This window comes from Mustela erminea, chromosome 12 (assembly GCF_009829155.1).
Source record: "Mustela erminea isolate mMusErm1 chromosome 12, mMusErm1.Pri, whole genome shotgun sequence".
Lineage (NCBI taxonomy): Eukaryota > Metazoa > Chordata > Mammalia > Carnivora > Mustelidae > Mustela > Mustela erminea.
In genome coordinates, this window is record NC_045625.1 from 26,355,001 (window position 1) to 26,376,105 (window position 21,105).

The 21,105-nt window shown below is 35.4% G+C and overlaps 1 protein-coding gene across 4 annotated transcripts in view; it reads right to left on the minus strand.

Moving 5' to 3' along the window:
* Positions 1–21,105, minus strand: part of FSD1L (fibronectin type III and SPRY domain containing 1 like) — a 70,362-nt gene that overhangs the window by 5,763 nt on the left and 43,494 nt on the right. For 3 of the 4 annotated variants that reach the window (XM_032307549.1, XM_032307551.1, XM_032307552.1), the window contains 8 exons: positions 17,633–17,842; positions 16,211–16,309; positions 13,048–13,177; positions 12,390–12,422; positions 9,253–9,353; positions 8,593–8,844; positions 5,518–5,606; positions 1–293 (listed from right to left, as the gene is read on the minus strand). The exon at positions 1–293 is cut by the window's left edge and continues 5,763 nt beyond it. In XM_032307549.1, the coding sequence (XP_032163440.1) occupies positions 171–293; positions 5,518–5,606; positions 8,593–8,844; positions 9,253–9,353; positions 12,390–12,422; positions 13,048–13,177; positions 16,211–16,309; positions 17,633–17,842 (1,037 nt within the window). In that variant the 3' untranslated portion in view covers positions 1–170. The remainder of the gene's footprint in view (positions 294–5,517; positions 5,607–8,592; positions 8,845–9,252; positions 9,354–12,389; positions 12,423–13,047; positions 13,178–16,210; positions 16,310–17,632; positions 17,843–21,105) is intronic. The other variant, XM_032307550.1, reaches the window with a different exon arrangement.

Consider the following 21,105-nt stretch of genomic DNA (forward strand, 5'->3'; position numbering starts at 1 on the left):
CAGTAGACTCCTGTGAGTACTTTGCATTAGATGCTTAATGGTAACACATTCCAGGCCTTAAAGCAGAGCGTAGCAAACCTGATTTTCACCACTCATAAATTTCTGTGATTAGCAACTGCACATAAAAGGCCACCCAATCAGAAGGGGGGTAAACATATTCTGAGTAAGCATTACTGAGTAACATTGTTTAGGCTGCTTGTTGAACCAGTCATTCCATTTTCAGTTTTCTGAAGTGTTCTCACAGCACTTGGAACCTGCATCCCAGTATTCAAAGAAAGTCCACCACACCAAACCTAAGAAAAGACAAAACAAAGCTTCAGTCAGCTTTCAAATCATTAGAACTTAGGTGACCCTTAAAGTTCCCTTTGAAAGGCAAAATGCGGGTGCCTGGGTGGCTCAGTGGGATAGGCCGCTGCCTTCGGCTCGGGTTATGATCTCAGGGTTCTAGGATCAAGTCCCGCATCGGGCTCTCTGCTCAGCAGGGAGCCTGCTTCCTCCTCTCTCTCTCTCTGCCTGCCTCTCTGCCTACTTGTGATCTCTCTCTGTCAAATAAATAAATAAAATCTTAAAAAAAAAAAAAGAAAGGCAAAATGCCACATATGTGAACATCAACAAATTCCAAATTGATAACCTTCATATTTGAACTGAGGGGAAGTGGAAAGGCTAACTCAAGAGTCTTTTAGAACCACTGAGGCCAGAGTGCATGGGTGACTCAGTGGGTTAAACCTCTTCTTTCTACTCAGGTCACAATCTCTCCTGGGATTGAACCCCAGCGTCGGGCTCTCTGCTTGACTGAGAATATGCTTCCCCCTCTCTCTTTGCCTACTTATGATATCTCTGTCAAATAAATAAATAAAATCTTAAAATAAAAAAATAAAACCAGCGAGGCCAGAGGAAGTCTCTGCGGAAGCAGAACCCACTGGAGCTGCACACAATAGAACTAAGGGCTGCAGAAATTTTCAGATGAAATTTTTAGGGTTAACAGGCAAAAGACATTGGCTATTATTACTGTTGCTAACCTTCACAACCAAGAGAAGTGCACAAAGAGCCAATTTCCTATAGATTGTGATAATGAAGTGTGGCCTGAGACTATAGGAATCTAACACTCCTTTGTAAACAGAGGAAAGCCCATTATTTTCTTCCCTCACTTGTTAACAGTAAGAACTCTTTCATAATTCTTTAAAGACTTCTGAGAAAAGTGCAAATGGCAATATCCAGATAAACCATATTGTCAGTCTATTAATTGCCATAAATTTAAGTTTATGAAAGATGAAAGTGCTCTGCTTGTAAACAGAGTAGGTACCATTCAGTAAGGTGAGTAATAACTGATTTGGAACAGACTCAAAAGAATTAAAATAGAAAGAATAGATCAGTTAAATTATCCTTAATGCTGGTTTGTAGCAGACATAGCTTGAGACAAGGGACCTTCTAGAAACTCTTCAAATATTCTAGAAACTCTTGAAATATTCTAACCTTCAATCGTGTCCTAAAGTGTTTAGTATTTATTAAGTGATTACAGTATTGTACCAAAGAATGTACTGACCTGTGAATTTCATAACTGTATGATTAACACTCCAAATTTTTAAAACTAGCATGTTCAGTAATGATAGCACCCAAACACAAAAGCAGCTCTGTGATTATAAAACCTACTATATAACTTCTTTGGAAATTATTTAAGTGATTTCCAAACCTATTTACTCAAAACATCTAGCACAAAGGTGCATGGGGCAAATCAATAAAGAAAGGTTAGCCTTTTTCAGAAAGTCTTTTTCAGTGGCACTGGAACACTTAGAATCCATATGCAAAAAAATAGATCTCAAACCATACCTGGTACCATATACAAAAAATAACTCAAAGTGGATCACAGATCTAAATGTAAAACCTAAAACCAAAAAATTTTAGGAAGAATGCAAAAGAAAATATCTTTGTAAGCTTGAGTTAGGCAAAGCATGATCTATAAAAGAAATACATGGATAAATAGGACTTCATTAAGATGAAAATTTTCTCTTCAAAATGCTCAGAAAATGAGAAAGTCCACAAATTGGGAGAAAATATTTGTAAAACAGTTATTTGGTAAGGGACTCATATCCATCACACATAAAGAAATCTTAAAACTTATTAATGAGAAAACAAGTAACCCAATAAAAAAACAAACTGTAGATACTTCACGAAAGAAATTATACAAATGGCAAATGTGCACATGAAAAAATGCTCAACATCATTTATCCTTAGGAAAATACAAGTTAAAACCACAATGAAATACCATGACATGCCCATTAATATTGCTGAACAACAAAAAATCTGACAATATCAAATAACGGCAAGAATGTGGGGAACTTTCATATATTGCTACTAGGAATGTAAAAGTAACGTAGTCTGGAAAACATTTTGGTAGTTTCTTTTAAAGTTAAACAAGCACTTTCAAGTGATCTATATCCTCACTCATAGGTATTTACCCAGGAGACATGAAAACAAATATTCACACAAAAACGCATTTGCGAATATTTACAGTGCCTTTATTCAAAATTGCCCCAAACTGGAAAGAACCCAAAAGTCCTTCAACTGGTGAGTAGATGAATAAGATTTGGTACATACAGAGTCAGTAATAAAACAGACACTCACCAGCAATAAAAAGAAAGGACTATTGATAAACACAACATCGGTGAATTTCAAATGCGTTATGCTACAGAATCAGAAGTCTACATACCATACAATCCCTTTTCTGTAATATTCTAGAAAAGGCAAAACTATGAAGACTAAAACCTGGTTAGTGATTGCCAGGGCTGATTATGATCTGAGAGGTCCACTACAAAGGAAGATGACTTTTCTGGGGTGATAGAAATGTTCAATGTCTTGATTACAGTGGTGTTACACAACTGTATACATTTGTCAAATCCCAAAGAACTGTATACTCCTATAGATTATCCTCAATAAAGCTTACTTTTAAAAAGAGAATTAATCTTGTACACAAAAAATTAAAGTTACCTAGTTAATAAAGTCTTTAATGAAGGAAAAAAATTATTCCTACCAGTTTGAAATTACATTTCCTCATAATTACTAATGTAATTATGGCTTAATTATTTGGAATAAAAAGCAATAAACTCACAATATATGCCTATTTGAGAAAGACTCAAACATAAAACTGACCCTTTTAGATGTAGGGGGAAAAATTACTTTGAGCTTCATGTGGTAAAAAAAATTTGTTCCTGATTGGCCTACTTGGAAAAACAGCCCAAAACACATAATACAGCAGAGGTTTATGGCAAAGTACTAATAATAAAAACTTTCTCTAAATCCTTAAGTATTTTTCTATGAATAACTTCATTCACTGATCACTTTTACCTTTTAATGAAAAAACCAAGAGTCTTGGTTATTATAAATTTAAGATTTCAGGGTATCCAAAGTGAATTATCACTATGAATTGTGAGATTTAAAATTATTGTGTTTAAACCCACATATACCCTGAATACTTTCTTCTCATAGTTGAGAAGCTACAGTCAGGATAATGATGGAAGAAGACACATAAAACATTCCACCAACCCTACAATGGAAATATACCATTCTAGAAGTAGCCCTCCAAATTACGGAAAGCTCTAGCCAGAATAATGAGGCTCTCGACTATATTGCACAACTCCCCACAGTAACCCAAACTTACAGAGAGGATAAAGGAGTTGGAAGAAGCAGAAACATCTGCTTAATAAAAAAACAAATTCAAACCAAGTTTCATTTTGTATGGAGAAAGCATGACTTTTCCTTGCACAAATCAACCTGAAATTGAGTGGTCCTGAATATATGTGTGTCTGCCTAACACATGTGGACTGTCATCTAGTACTTTACAAAGATGACACTGCACTGCAGCAGAAAAGGGTGATTCATTGTCTCAGTAAATGGTCCTGGAACAAGCAGATACCCACAAGGAATTTAAGAATTCCTGACACATAAGTTGACCCCAACTTCATACCAAACATAGCAATTCTACATTGTACTTGTGTTGCAAATGCAGTCTACATCTAAAGGTACAAAATAAAAGAAATATTTCTATCATCAAAAAAAAAAAAAAAAGCACAAGGAAAAGCTTTTAGAAGAAAACAAGAATATTTTCCTAACTCTGTGGGTGAAAAAAGATTTCTTTCTTTTTTTTTTTAATTAAGATTTTATTTATTTATTTGAGGGAGAGCACACACGCACCCGAGAGTGTGAGCAGGAGAAGAGGGAGGGGCCGAGGGAGAACCGGACTCCCCACTGACCTGGGAGCCGGATGCAGAACTCCACACAAGACAAAGACAGTTGCTTAACCAACTGAGCCACCCAGGCAGCCTGAAAAAAGATTTCTTAAATAGAACACAGAAAGGCTAACCATGAATTTTTAAAATTGATAAATTGAGCAACATTAAAATTAACAACTCTTGTTCATCAAAAGACACCAATAAGACAGGGAAAAGGAAAGCCAGAGTGAAAAAGAAATTTACAATACATATATCTGGCAAAAGACTCAGGGTATTTAAAGAACTCCAGATCACTCAATAAGAAATAGGAAGAGGACTCAATAGAAATACAGGCAAAAGACTTGAGCAACTATTTTATAAGAGTATACCTAAATAGTCAATAAACATTAAAAAAATACTTTTAACAGCACTAGTCATCAAGGAAGTGCAAATGAAAAACCACAATTCAATATATCATACCCCCTAGAAGGACTAAAACTTAAAAAAGATACTACCAGATGTTGATAAAGATGTGGAAGAATCAAACTCTAATATACTACTAGCAATAAATTAGTATAACCAACAACTTTGAAAAACCCTACAAGAGTTGATTACATACCATATCATCCAGCAACTCTAATCTCAGTTATATACTCTGATGGAAATATATACATACATTTACCAAAAGACATGAATAAGAATATTCATAGCTATTCTATTTTCTAATGCCCCAAAGGGAAACCACTCAAAAACCCAACGGATATATAAATGATGAAAGTCACATAATGGAAAACTGTACATATAAATACAATGGGAAACTATAAGAATGAATACCACACCACAGAGAACAAGGATAAATCTCACAAACATTATGTTGAACCAAAAAGATATTGCAGGATTCGATATACAAAGTTGGAAAGGAGGCAAAATGAATTTCATGGTATTAAAACTCAAGACACTAACACCACTTTGCTGTCTGACCAGTAGGCACTAGAAAGAGGCACAAGGAGACTTATGGGGTTCTGGTAATGTTCCATTTCTTGATCTAGACAGAGGTTACAAAAATGTGTACAGTCCTATAAAGAGTCATCAAACTGCATTCTTATAATTCACATACTTATATGTAGTAATATTTACTTCAATAAAAATACCAAAAGACACAACCACAGATTTGGGAGAGGTAGATTAGGGAAAGAGGGAAGAATATGGTAAAAAAAAAAAAAAAAAAAGATGTTTGGCTTCCCCAAATATATAGCAAAGATTGTTCTCCTTAAAGTTGCCAAACGAAATAAAATAAAAATTAGGTACTAACCATGAAGCCAGGTAGTACTGGCTGAGTAAATTTCGTCTTAAAGGAATACAACAACTGTTTTGAGCTTGCATCATAGAAAGAAAGTTGACCTAAAAGGGAAAAAAAAACACACCTAATTTATTATATGAAACATTTAATTAAATCTGACATATCATCATGAGTGCAAGTAATAATATGTATTTTGGCACTTTTTTAAAATTACAAACTATAATGACTAGACTCAGAAATTCTCACTTGAAAATCAGTAGTATACATGCTTAAGAGAAAGCCCAAATCTAGTTTTCTTTCCTGAGTTTCAGGATCTCCATAATGCTTCTATAATCTGGCACTATTCTATTTATTCAACTATAAACTATTTGTTTTATCATTATTTAACAAATGGTTTCCTTAACTCAGTTAAAACCAGGCTATTTCTTCCTCACTTTTACCCTAACCAGTCTCTATATCAAAATCCTATTATAATTTAAGGCTTATTCTATTAAACTCTGTCTTCCAAACATTTACAGTCATACTCATTTCAGTCTCTGAAATCATGATTATCACTGCTTCTGCTTTGTTAATTTTTAAAATACCCTCACAGTCTGTCTTTCAACATGACCACGCAACTAAAATAACTTTCTGACCACCTAGCTGTCCAACCAGATGGCCTCCTTACATCTGTTACTGCTTCTTGAAATTCTTGTCCCATGGTATCTCTAACCCTGAGGATATTTTCTGTCTCCTTTTCTCCTATTCTGAATGTAGATGCTTGTCTAGGTTCTGTTTTCTCTCTACAATATTTCCTTAATGACTCAGCTGCCACCAAACAGAGAAGAGAAACTAGTATTTATGTCTACCATTAAAGCACTGCGTTCTTTATATACAGTACCTCAAAACATTTAAGCAACTTATGTATGGTCACAAAGTTAGTAAAAAGCAGAGCAGTAACATTTAATCGTTCTTCAGTAGCCACTCTGTGATGCTGTGTCTAACATTTAGCTTTAGCTCTACTTCTCTTCTGACTTCTAACATTGAATTTCTAAGTATTAGCCAGCCATGCCACATGGTTGTCCTGCTAGCATCTCATCTTTCTCCAGGACTATGTTCCCTATGCTGCAGATGACATACCATCCCCTTGACCACACTGGCTGGAATCTCAGTCATCTTCAACTCTTCTTTGTTCGCCCTCCAAACCATATTTATCTACTGAGTCCTATGAAGTCTGCTTGTCAAAACCATCAAATCCATTGCTCCTGATTCCCCACTACTCAGGCCCTTGTTACTAATAATCATGCAACAAACATTTATTAATGGCTTACCATGTAAATGCACTTGCCAGGCAATAAAGATGTAATACCTAAGAAAATAAACATGGTCCTGCCTGCACTGCTTAAAGACTGACTCCTGAAAAGTCTTAACCCTGTATTTGAAATCTCTTCCATATTTAACCACTTACTCTCCAATATTTCTAAAATTAGGTTATCATCATATGACTAAAGCTTTCTAAAATGCACAAAAACCCCCTTCCCTCAACTACTATAAAAAAATCAAGCCTCTTATTATTCAAGGCTCTCAGAATCAGATTCCATCCTACATTACAACTCCTTCCTGTACCCTATGCGCTAGGCTAGCAATTACACTTCTCACTTTGAGGAACCACAGAGTATGAGAAAAGAGACAGAAGATAAGCAAAAGCTATTTTGAGAGTTGGAAAAGAAAAAAAAAATGTGTCAATAATAACATGTATCCCCAGGGAAATTATAAAAAGAATGCTGCAAAACTAACATGTCATCACCAAAATTAAATCAAGACAAAGTTAACTCTTCTCTTTTGAGTAACTAGGTAGAAGGCTCAGCAAATTATTTGGACATGATGTTACTTAAAACGGTAAAATTGCATTTTATTAGCTTAAAGTGTCAACTTGGAGAAAAGTATTTAGGGAATTACTTTTCCTCCTACTTTGACAATTTCATCTTCAAAATTTTTATAGGAGTGCCAGGGAGGCTCAGTCAGTTAAGTGTCTGACTCTTGAATTCAGCCTGGGTCATGATCTCAGGGTCATGAGATTGAGCCCTGTGCCGGGCTCCATTTGGAACATGGGGCCTGCTTAAGAGTCTCTCTCTTCTGCTTCTTCTACTTTGCTCATGCTCTTTATTATCTCTCTCTCTCAAAAAAAAAAAAAAAAAATATATATATATATATATTCAAAAAGCTAGTCATTAAGTCATATTACTAGAAATTGTGTTGCCAAATCGCATGTCTTATGATGGTCAGAAGTTGCATGACCTACTTTGAGAACCAATCTTTAAGAAATATGTTGACATAGTATGTAACCATAGCAGCTTATAAAGATTTGGAAAAATTAAACTGTAAGAAAAATGACTGATGGTAGAGAGAATGTACAGTCTGGAAAAAGACCAAAAGAAGTTAACGTTAATAGTTTTTAAACAAATAAATATTATCATGTAAATGTGAATTAGGGAACATAATTCTTTGTTTCTTCAGATGACAAAATTTAAGGACAGTAGTCTCAGAAGTTATAAGGAAACAGAGTCAATTTGCAAAAAACCTTCTACTACTGAGTACTATCCAATGGTGAAATAAGCTGTCTTCCAAGACAATAAGCTTCACATTAGAAAGTTCTTCAAGTATAGGAGTGACAACTACATGAGATATAGTTGATGAAATAACTGTAAGGATATTAACTGTATAGTAGGTAGACTAGACAATTTCTAAGGTCCATTCCAACTTGAAAAATCGGACTCCACCATTCTTTACAGGTAATAAAATAGGTCAGGTAGGAATTAAAATGGACAGAAAAAACTTTAATGCTTAAAACTAAATTAAGGAAATCATTCTTTCAGACTTATTAAGCATATATATATAGATGAGTGCTTTTATAAGGCTTCAGGCAAACATCAAACATCCCTTCCAGTCAATTCTAGAGCTGAAACTATGTTTGTGATCAAATCCTAGTAGATCAAAGCACCCTGACCACCATAATAATGAAAACTGTATATGAATGATTGCCAATGAAAAGTACTAGAATATAAGCAACTATGACAAAATGACTTATGAGAAAATCAGTAAACTTACCCCCATCAAAGTCACAAAATACACCTATTCTCTCAGGAACAGTAACATCCAAGGCTTTGACTTTATTGTTATGCTTTGCTGCAAATGTGTTCTGTAGCCAGTTGTTGACATGGATACACCAACTACTGTTTGTCTTTCCTAACTGGTCAAATTTCCCCAAAGTCTTGTATGCTACTCCCACACTGTAGGATTTACAATCCTTCTGGGCCTTGACCTCCCAATAATGTTGTCCACTTTCAATAGCAGTGTCTCCTGCAAAAGATCAGAAAGGTAAATTTGGCTCTAACTTCTTTCTTATGAGTCACACAGATTTTTACCTACCTCTCATCTCACAAAATGGCACAAAAAAATCCGATTCAGAAAATAACCATATAAACACACAGACACTAAATGCAGAGCACCTGCTATAACTTTACTTGTTATTTACTACTAATTTTTCTTCCTTACTATCTCCTCAAAAGATATGCATATATATAGAGTACTATGTAAAAGGAAGCAATCAATGATTAGACAACCTGAAACCTACCAAAAGTAATCAAAAACTTTTGCAAATATTCATTCAGTACACAGGCCACTCCAGCTCTAAGTGAGTGGAAAGCCCATGAGTGTGACCATGACGTCTTTAATATTAACTGACAATGAAGACGGTGTTTATCCTACCCAGCACTGTGTATGATTCCCCAGTAAAACGATCTCTGCTGCCTCTTACTGCTGGTGGCCTGGAGCCTATGGATGTCCGTTTGGGGGATGGTGTTCCACTTCTATATAAACAGGAAAAAAAGAAAAACATTCTATATTATAAATGTTTCACAAACTAAAATTATAAATCATGAAATGAAACTCTGAAAAGATGTTTAATTATGTTGCACAAATAACACCATTTTACTTTTATCTGAATTATTATCAGAGTTGTCAATTATAAACACTGAAATGTAAGAAGTCATCAACACAAAGCAGGCTGAACACTTACATCATGCAGACTGAACAAAGCTTATATAAAGAACACACAGTTGATATAAGAAACAATGTCAAAATGCGACAAGATAGAAAGAAAAACAAAAGAACTGAACAGAAGAAAAGAACTCAAGAAAGGTAATGGATTATAGAGCTTACATTTCTTGCAGTTAAAGTTAAATTTTGAAATGGCAAAAATACGACTATAATGCAAACTAAATAACCTTTTCATAAGCAGCAGGTATTTTTGTTGTGAATCTTTTCTTCTTAAGAAGAAGAAAAAGCAAATGCCCAAATCCATGCACAGGATTATATAAAATGTTATAAAGCATTTCTCCTACTAAAATGGACAAGATTCAATTTGATCTCCCCTTACATCAAATTATATGATATGATAAACAGGACAGTATTAGGCCTTTCACTAAATCTGAAAAATGCAAAATAAATCAAAACCCAAAGATGCCTAAAAACATTTCAATTATACTGAATCACTGCATTAAAGAAAAAAAATTGTAACTTACCAGTAGTAAAGAAATAAAGGGAAAAGCATGGAGAAAAGACAAACAAATGTAACTATTAAGAGTGGCAGTTTAATTTCAAAAAAGTTAAATAAGGAGGACTCTTCCACTGCAGCACTCTAGACTTCCAACCCTAAGAACATTTTTGCAAGCAGTATGACAGCTAGTGCTGTCCTAGGTCAAACCTGATCCTCCCACCTCTCCTCTAGAACAATACCTTTGAAGCTTTACTGTGTAAATTAAGACTCTTTGTTTACCTGCACTCTAAATTGTTTTACTAGTTTCTGAAATGATCTCTTTGCTACCCAATTCATCTCATTCACTGATACAAGATAAACCTAAGTCTGACATGCCTACTTTAAAATCTTCCAGCACTCCTTACTGCCTACAAACAACTTAGCTTGGCATTTCAGGTTCTTCTGGATTTGGTCCCAGTCTGCTTTTCAAGCCTTCTCACCACCCCCAGACAGCACTATTTAGCTAAATGTAGCAGCTAAAGTGTTCCTTAAACTCAGGGAACCTGCTTCAGTGCCTTTTCTCTTTGTTTCTCCCTCTCTCAATCCAAGTCCAAATGGCATGCATTCTTCTACTTTCTTGAGAACCAAGCTAAATACTACTTTTTTTATTATTTTACAAATTTTGTTAATGAAGATTTTCCAGATCTTACCAGACTAAATAATTCTTCCGAGGAATCCAGCTCCAGGCCAAAATCCTCTGTGTAGCCTTTCAGGCCCAATTACAAACGGCTTTTAGTGATAGGCCTAGAAGGGCTACCTTTCCCATACCAGACTTGGTAAATAGCTAGTTTACCACAGCTTCTGAAGGGAGATGCAATCCACCCCCACCACAACCCAGTGCTCAGATGCATATCTGTATTCCTAGCTTAAGCACCTCCATTCAGAGATACTTCTCCCCACCCCCAAAACCTTTTCAGTTGCCTCTGTATAGACCTCCTTCCAGGAGGCAGGGGTGAGGTATGTAGTCTGAGGACACTCTCTCCACTCCATCCCAATACTTCCCACTTCTAATCTTTCCTCTTCTCCCTTCTTCTCAGTCTCAGGTCCATAAAACAACAGGAAGAGCATTCTGTTTGGGGATCTCTTGGCAGTGAGATGGTCCTCCAGATAACCACCAATGGCAATCTGCTTTCATTTACCTGACCCTCACCCAGTGCCATTCTGTTGGGAAAAATGGAACACCGAGGAGAGCTAGCAGCCTTTCCTTTGAGGCCTCTTACTTGCACTATTGGTAAGTGAATAAAGCCTTGATTGTTACCCTCCGTTTGGCTCAATGTCCTGACCACCTTAAAACCTGGCAGCTCAGGACACCTTTCTTCCTTAAAATCCTTTATCTTGCTTACCATTCCATGTAATCTCTACCTCGTATTACTGTTATTTTTTTTATAGATACGTATTTCATATGCATAAGCTAGGGCAAATATCTTAAAGGCAGGAACACTGTTTATCCCTATAACCCCAACACATCTAGCTAACACCTTACAGTGAACAAATATTTATGGAAAAAATAAATGTACATAACATTCCAGAAGCACCCTACACATAAAATACCCTTAAAAAGGAGAGGAGAAAGAGAAATAATATGATCTGAACTGCTAAATACAAGCAATCTAAAAATCTCCAAGTGACTAAATGAAACTTCATATACTCTATTAAATCCAGAAACATTTTATAATTTATGATATGCTAACCCTGAAATCACTTTCACTAATAATGAACAGATAAACTAGAAAAAAAAAGAAAGTGATTTTGAAAAGGGAATACATTCTGGTTTCTGGTAAAAATATGTGTTATCTTCAAATTAGCACCTGAATAATTGTGCAGTTTGAATTGATTCATCCTTCTGAGCACTGTCCTAATAATTTCAGTAATAACCTTTATTTTTTATCCTTGATGCTTTTGAAACTGCGTGATTACTACACGATAGAGAACACTTCAAACCTGCCTTGTGTCAAATACAAATAAAAACAAAGCTGTAATGTTAGATATATTGAATACAGCACAAGAAAGATGCCAGGTATAAGTAAATGCAGAAAAAAATCAGATGAGGGAAAATAACTCAAGAAAGACTTTAAAGCAGAGCTCTTTGTTTTGTTACCATATACAATATAATCCAAAGAGTATGCAGCAGACTACAATGCTGTAAATTCAAAACATAAGCTACCAATACAGACAATCTACAGAGAGCAGTATTTTAGCTTATGAAAGCACTGCAATGGCTTCTGCTTATTGGTTACAAGAAAAATTAAAGTTATTCAGCCAAGCTAGATATACTAAGTCCTAGAACCAGACAGACACAGATCATCACCTTGTATGTTTCTTCAGTGAAGTAACATGGACACTGTTAGATAAAAATAGGCAACTGTTAAGAGACTGCTTTACAACTTAAACTTAACAGCTAATAATAAAATTAGATCAAAAGCCTGCTGAGAAAAAATTTTTTGATTCACTGTTTTAACTCACAGTGATATTACTTTATTTCAGTTTGAGCAAAATTTTCCTCTGTTAAAAAAGAAAGAGGCTCCCATACTTTGGAGACTAAGTAAGTCTGACATCAACAAAAGGTCCCAAGACTTTCTCTTTGGTTCATAAGGTTGCTGCAGTGGCAAGACAATGGGACTGTACATGCTAAAAGTTGTCATTTAGTGCAGACCTTCAGGTAAGACATGTGATCCATAAGTCTAAAATTCAGGAACTTCTCTCTTAAGCAGTTCAAGTTGCTCTAGCTATAACTTTAAAGAAATGGAATGCTGAAATAAAATGTGTAAAAAGAGGATTAGGAAAGAAAAAGTAATGAAAATGTTAAAACAAATTCAATTGATTAACAGTATTATATTCCTCACTTTGGTGTTATTAACCCATCACAAATCATACTAATGTATAAAGAAAGGATTTCATAAGCCACTGTCAAGAAAAAACAATGTACAAACACGTGTCCACATAACAGATCTAATGAAATGGCTTACCTGCCCTTATTCTCTTTCCCTTTCATTTTATTTTCTTGACCTTTTCCTCCAGTAGGATCCCACTCTACACAGGTATCTTCAACTCTCAGGTTCAAATGGGATGATGAGTTATCCAAACTGAAGTTTAGTGCTATCCAAAACAATATTTCAATTTTCAAAAAATATAGAACATATCCATATTCTGAAGCACAACTATCATATTATTTTCCTACTTAATTTACTCAACACTGTAGATAAAGAATAAAATTCAAATTGCTAATGCTAGCATTTAGCTAATAACGATAAGGCTATAATTTAGTAACTCCTTCTTTATTTCCCATTATTGTTGTCTACATATCCTGTACTTCCAACCAAATACAATGTACTTGCATGGCCTCTCATGTTTCTGCTATTCCTTCTGCTGGAAACTCCATCAGCACATAATAACCTCAACTTTCTGTTGTTAGAATATCAGTTGGTTATCAGTTGATTGCTAAGACTAAATAGGAAGAGAAGCTGGTACACTTGAGGTCCGGAAAAGGTGATGTGATGTAAAAAATAACACAGCCTGGCTCAAACACATTTTCTCTGAGGTTCTACTACTTAATAGTTTCATATTTAAACTCCCAGTGATTTTGAATTAAAAAGCACAGAGAAATAGGGTCTGAGGGCAGAAGGAAACTGGCCCAGCTTACAGAACTAGAGATGACTTAGATGGCAAAGACATGGGGAAAACACTACTTACATGAATATAAGATAAAAAACACAGGGCATTTGGTCAGTGGTACTGGAATGGCATTTTACGGTCACAGACGGTAGCTACGCTTACAGTGAGCACAGCAGAACTACAGAGAAGTTGAATCATTATGTTGTACACTTGAAACTAATGTAATGTAGTGCCAAATTTTTAAAAATAACTTAAAAAATAAAAAAAGTGAAACAAATTATGCTTTTCAAATTAGTTGGTATTTGGGGGAACTATCTATTTACTCAGAAGACTTTCTCAGAACTGCTAGTTTAGGAAATCAGTGTAACAAGGTATTACCTTCTGTCTTTGGAGACTGAAAGTAAACCATTAAAATGTATTGATTAAGCTGAATAATGCAGAATTCATCATGTTCTCAAATGAAATTCCTAGAATCTCTGCCTTAAGGTATCATCTACTACATAGTTACCAATTAATCTGCTTGTTATATTTTTCTTCAAAAGTTCGAATTTCTGATAATTACATTGAACTGATATTCTTTTACAACCCCATTTCACTTAAAGATATTACTCTATTTAGCCAAAGCTTCAATATATCTACGAGGTATGCATCATCAAACAACAAGATATTCATATACAGAGCCTAATGTTTACCAAGTAAATTAAAAATATTTTCCTTCACTATTCTGTAAAGACCCCTTTTTAAAAAGATTTATTTATTTGTCAGAGAGAGAGAGAGAGAGAGCGTGCACAGGCAGAGGGAGTGGTAGGCAGAGGGAGAAGTGGGCTCCCCGCTGAGCAAGGGGCTCAATATGGGACTTGATCCCAGGATCCTGGGATCATGACCTGAGCTGAAGGCAGACACTTAACCAACTGAGCCATTCAGGCGTCCCGAGAGCACTTTAATTTCAACTATGCACCTGACCATTGCTCATTCTCTTTATTTATAAAATAACTTTCTAAATACATATCTACTGACCCTACTGCTTCTGGGAAATACTGTATTAAACAAGTTATTAACTTTTCAAAATTTGCATGAAAACAAAAATGAACTTAAAGAAAGAATATGGTTTTTCAATTCAAATAACAAAAAAAAAATTCTTAATAAGCACGTTACTAAATAGGCATTTAACAATTGCTTCATAAGTAGGTTATTAAAAAATTAGGATTAAGCAGATCTGAGACTCTTCAGTATCAAGAATGAACTACCTTAAGAAAACAAGATTGGGGTGCCTGGCTGGTTGGTCAGAAGAGCATGACACTCTTGACCTCAGGGTAGTGAATTCAAGTCCCATACTGGGTATAGAAATTACTAAAAAACAAAAACAAACAAACAAAAAACAGGGTTTATTAACCTCTATATTAGCTATTAGGTAATACATGTGAGGATATCTACATTCTGGAGAGAAAGAAAAAGTAAATATAACTCTAAGGTACCATCAATTCTTAGCTGCTTGTTAAAATCCTAAGGCTTTAAAAAAAAAAAAAAAGGCAAGGAAAAAAATCCTTAGGCTGTTCCCTAATGTTTAATATGATGGAGAAGGGTAGAGTCATGAGTGGCAAGAAAAGATATCATGTCCAAGCCAAGTGCGACTAGACTTACTAAATACCACAGCATGCAGATAGAATGGTCAAATGGAGAACTCTGAGAGTGCTTTTTTCTAGAATAAGGTTTAAAAAACAGAGTGGGGGGACGCCTGAGTGGCTCAGTTGGTTGGACGACTGCCTTCGGCTCAGGTCATGATCCCGGAGTCCCGGGATTGAGTCCCGCATCGGGCTCCCAGCTCCATGGGGAGTCTGCTTCTCCCTCTGACCTTCTCCTCGCTCATGCTCTCTCTCACTGTCTCTATCTCTCAAATAAATAAATAAAATCTTAAAAAAAAAAGAAAAAAAAAACAGAGTGGGTAACTAAGTGACTCGGTCAGTTAAGATCAGACTCTTGATTTTGGTACAGATTATGACCTCAGGGCCATGAAATTGAGGTTACATCAGGCTCCACATCCATTGTGGAGCTTATTAAACTTATTAAGATTCTCTCCCTCCCTCCTCTCCATCCACGCCTTCTCCCACCTTCTCTGGAAGGAAGGAAGGAAGGAAGAAAATAGAGAATTTGAACTAAACTGAAATGGTACTTCCCCATAATCCATTCCCTGAGAAATCTGTGGGCAAATCTCACTGATGCCTCTGTATTGTACTTGATTGCAATTTATAAACTAACATCCACCAGCGAATATAATGCCATCATCTTGGGCTATTTTACCCATCTGAACACCATCATAAAAGATGAACTAATGAAAACCAATTCTGTAATCCTAATTTCCCCATCTTAAAATTCCTAGTGCTGGGAATTCCAAGTGTGTGTATGTATGTGCACATGCAGTGGGGAAGTGCTATCAACACAACACGCTTCCTGTCACAGTCTTGAATAACTTCAGATGTTAAGTTTGGTTTTATGCTGTATAAATACCTATGATCTTACCTTTGGTCTCTAGAGTCACTGGATCAGAATACTCTCCAGCTACAGCTTTGTTACAAGCTCGTACTCTGAAATTCATATATTTTGAATCAAACTTCAAGCCTGAAAAAATGAAAATGGTTTTCAGATATGAAAAATAAAGAAGAGATCTACTCCAAAAGTATGAGTATGAACCTTCAAACAGACACTTTCCCTCCTTGGAACTATCTCTTTACTCTAGGACAGTGAATGTTTATGTTAAAACGTTAACACCTCAGATAAGAGGAATCATGATTTATCTCAACTTTCTTCAAAAGAAATAAATTATATACAGCTTATCAATGTGGATTTTTTTAAAACCTAGTGATAAAAAGGTACCCTCAAGCCCTGTTAAAAGTAATGTTTTAGTCAATGAGAAATGTTACAATTTAAAACAACATGTTTCTGGAAAGAAGACACCCTAAAGAATTTTTATATTTATGAAACATTGTCTTTTGATGTGAAAAATGAATTTAAAGAGAAACTAAAGCACAGGAATTAATAGTAGACTCTGAAGTTTGTCAAGTCTAGATTAAAATCTCAATCCATGGCACGTCTGGCTGGCTCAGTTGGTAGAGCATGCAACTCTGGTTCTCAGAATTGTAAATTTGAGCCCACGATGAATGCAGAGATTACTTTAAAAAAAATAAAATAAAATCCTTAAAATTTCAGTCCAAAAATTACTAGCTAAAGGACTGCCAACAACTTGACAGAGGCAGTTTTTGTAACTGCAAAATAGAAATGATAAAACCACCTCATAATTGTAAAGATTAAATGATATGTATTGTGTAATACACTTCAGCCCAATTCCTGACCAATAATAAGTGCTCAATAATGGTAATATTACTACTCATGCATAACAAGTGTTGAAGAACTCTGGAAACATTTCGCCATTTCAAATACCCAACATCCCTTATATGTGGAAATACCTTGTGTGTGTGTGTGTGTGTGTGTGTGTGTGTGTAAATATCTTTTTAATTACTTTTAAAAGGCTAACACAAATTTCTAATACCAAGTCACAGCTCTTCAGTAGTACTGTGAAGGTAATCATAAAGAGATAAAAACCGTAGTAGTGATGGTACCACTGAAATGTACAGTGGTATGTACAACTAGAAAATTGACAGTTTTGTTATAAAACCAAGGTTAAAATTAAATGTTATTCTGAAATATGGGTTCCAGAACACCCCTTCATGTTTGTTTTACATACATTGTTTTACCAGATTACAAATATCAGAAGTAATTAAAATGAAAGTTCGCCTGATATTTTAAGAGGAACTTACTTTTATAATGAATTACAGGGAAAGTAAGGTTGGTTAAAGAAACTTAATCTTTTAAAGTAACTCAAAATATTTTTCACAATTACATTTAGTTTCTGAGAATGAGATTCATGAAATGCAGTCCTTTTACCTGATAGTGTATACTCAGTACCCTTAATATTATCAATTATTTCCCAGCATCGCTCATCCTTTACACGTGGAAGTCCATCAAAATTAGTTTTCCGATGTTCCAGTATAAAATGATCAATCTTATTATCTTCTTCTGGCATTCTCCAAGCTACTGTTACAGAATTGTCAGCCACCAAACACTCTACTGGATCTATCTCTGGAGCTTTAGGAACTGAAGAAAAAAAAAAGGTCCATTTCTCATTTATTATAGTACTAATCCAATATTTATGTTGGTCATTCAAACTGCTTTCTTTGTGTTGCTTTTGAATGATGCAACTGAATGAGGCTAAGAGAAAGGCTAACATAATAAAGGCAAAATAACTCTTTTTTCAAAGTTCCATTTAAATTGTTTCAAAAAAAATTAATGTTTCAAAGTTTTTTATAGACTTACTCAAAGTTTATTAAAATCTTAGTTGGCAAAAAGCAATTAAAACATGCCAAAGATAAAGAATCAAGATTGGGGCGCCTGGGTGGCTCAGTAGGTTAAAGCCTCTGCCTTCGACTCAGGTCATGATTCCGGCGTCCTGGGATCGAGCATCCTATCCGGCTCTCCGTTCAGCGGGGAGCCTGCTTCCCCCTCTCTCTGTCTCTGCCTACACCTCTCTGCCAACTTATGACCTGTGTCTGTCAAATAAATAAAATCTTAAAAAAAAAAAAAGAACCAAGATTAACTTGTTATTCCTCAACAAGTATTTTTTAATCTCCTACTTCAAACTGCTGTAGAATACTGATTAAATCACTAATGACAAAATAGAAAACTTTGACTCCAATGATTAAAGTAATTTAAGACATTTTCAATGTATTTTTAAAATTTTATAAAAGAATTGTAATTTCTCATCACTAAACAAAAATGAGTTCTCCAGCCCCCCAAAAACACTTTAGGATTTTCAGATGTTTCTGCAAGGAGTTCCATGGTTCATTAAAATCAACCAGGGTAAATGAGCCATAACTAACATGTATGAATAGTAATTAATTTCTCTTCCATAGAAGAGATTTTCCATAGCTCCTCAACATCAACAGATGTTCCATTTGCAAAAAAAGAGATGTAATTGAAGAACATGGTCCTCCAGTGATATAGATGGGTCTAAAATGTGTGAAACTGCAGATACTGTATTTAAGCATTCTGTCACTAAAAAAAGAGTTTTAAAAAACTTATTCCAACCATACAAGGCTGGTTCAACATTTTAAATCAATTAATGTATCAATCATATTAGAAGAAAAATCATATGATCTTATCAACAGAGAAAAAGTATTTGATAAAATTAACACCCTCTCATGACAAAAATTGCAAACTAGAATAGAGGAGAACTTTACTTGATAAAGAACATTCGCAAAAAACCTACAGTTAACATCATACTTAATGCTGAGAAACTAGATACTTTTCTTCTAAGACAAGTCCCTTTTCACCACTCCTATTCAACGCTGTACTGAAAGTCCTAGCTAAATGTGGTAAGATGAGAAAAGGAAGTAAAAAGTATACAGATCAGGAAGGAAGAAATAAAACTTTCTTTGTTCACTGATGGCATCAATGTCAATGCAAAAAATCTAAAGATTCAAGAAAAAAAATTCCTGGAACTAACACGCTATTATAGCAAGGCTGCAGGATACAAGAGAAGTACAGGTAGAATACAGGGGAATCTTAGAGCAGTGAAACTATTCTGTATGATAATGTCATGGTGGATATGTGACATTATACACTTGTCAAAACCCAAAGAACCATATAACACAAAAAATGAACCCTAATGTGAACTATGAACTAATAGTTAAAATAATAATTAATGTATCAATATTGGTTCATCAGTTATAACAAAGGTATAGATGTTAATGATAGGGTAAGCTATATTTGGGGGAGGTAGGGGATACATGATAAGTCTCTGTATAATCTACTCAATTTTCCATAAACCTAAACCTGTTCTAAAAAACAAAGTATTATTTTTTTTAAGATTTATTTATTTTGAAGGGCACCTGGGTGGTTCAGTGGGTTAGAGCCTCTGCCTTCAGCTCAGGTTATGATCTCAGGGTCCTGGGATCGAGCCCCACATCGGGCTCTCTGCTCAGCAGGGAGCCTGCTACCTCCTCTCTCTCTTTGCCTACCTGTCTGCCTGCTTGTGATCTCCGTCTGTCAAATAAATAAATAAAATCTTAAAAAAAAAAGATTTATTTATTTTGAGAGAGAGCGAGAAAAAGAGTGTGTGTGTGTGTGTGTCTGTGTGTGTGTGTGTGTCTGTGTGTGTGTGTACAGACACATAAGCACTGGGGAAGAGCAGAGAGGAAAGGAGAGAGAGAATCTCAAGCAGACTCTATGCCCAGTGCAGAGCCCAACGCAGGGCTCAATCTCGGGACCCTGAAATCATGACCTGAACTGAAATCAAGAATCCAGGCACCCCACAAAGTATTAATTTTAAAAACTATGACAACAAAGGAATTATATGCAAAAGTTAAAATACAATGCAATGTGGAACTTAACAAATAACAAAGTAAGCCAAGTATTTTACATCTGAGATAAAATAATCAAGACCAAGATGAGTCCTCAGGGCTCCTGGGTGGCTCACTCAGTTAGGCGTCTGACTCTTAACCTCAGCCCTGGTCTTGATCTCGGAGGCATGAGTTCAAGCCCCATAGCCTACCATCAGGCTCCACCAGGCTCTTAAAAAACAAAAACAAAAACAAAAACCCAAGACGTAAAGATGTAAACCAAAGATGTAAATTTTACATCTTTAAGCCTAACTAGTAAGAAAAGGAGGAAAGGAGAAAAATGGGACAACTTCAGTCTCCAAAGTTCAACTCTTGTATGTGTGTAACTAACTGTACAATAAGTATTTAGAATCTGATATATATTATTAAGAAGAGAAAAGACAACTAAGTATTTATCATTTGTCATTACTATTAATTCCTTCATCTGTTTTGTAGGGTTCTTGTCTCTATAACACATAACAGATGCTAATCTCTATTCCTGAAACATAAGCAATACACACTACTATTCGCTGCCAAGACAATAAACCACAGGCATTTATGAATTTATATACTCTGCAATGCCTACATGTAAAGAAATGTAAAGGCCTATGACATGTAGCAATTTCATAATTTTGCAGAGTCAAAAACCTGTACTTAAAGTTTCAAGAGGCTGACAGCAAGAATCATTTAATATGTAAGCAGGACAGGGGGCGCCTGGGTGGCTCAGTGGGTTAAAGCCTCTGCCTTCGTCTCAGGTCATAACCTCAGGGTCCTAGGATCAACGAGCCCAGCATTGGGCTCTCTGCTCAGCAGGGAGCCTGCCTCTCTGCCTACTTGTGATCTCTGTCAAATAAATAAATAAAATCTTAAAAAAAAATTTTGTAAGCAGAACCAACTAACACCCCACTATCTACATCTTAATTCAGCTGCCATTCTTTTCAGAATGTACTGGCAAGTAGATACTTCTTTCTTGTGAATAAT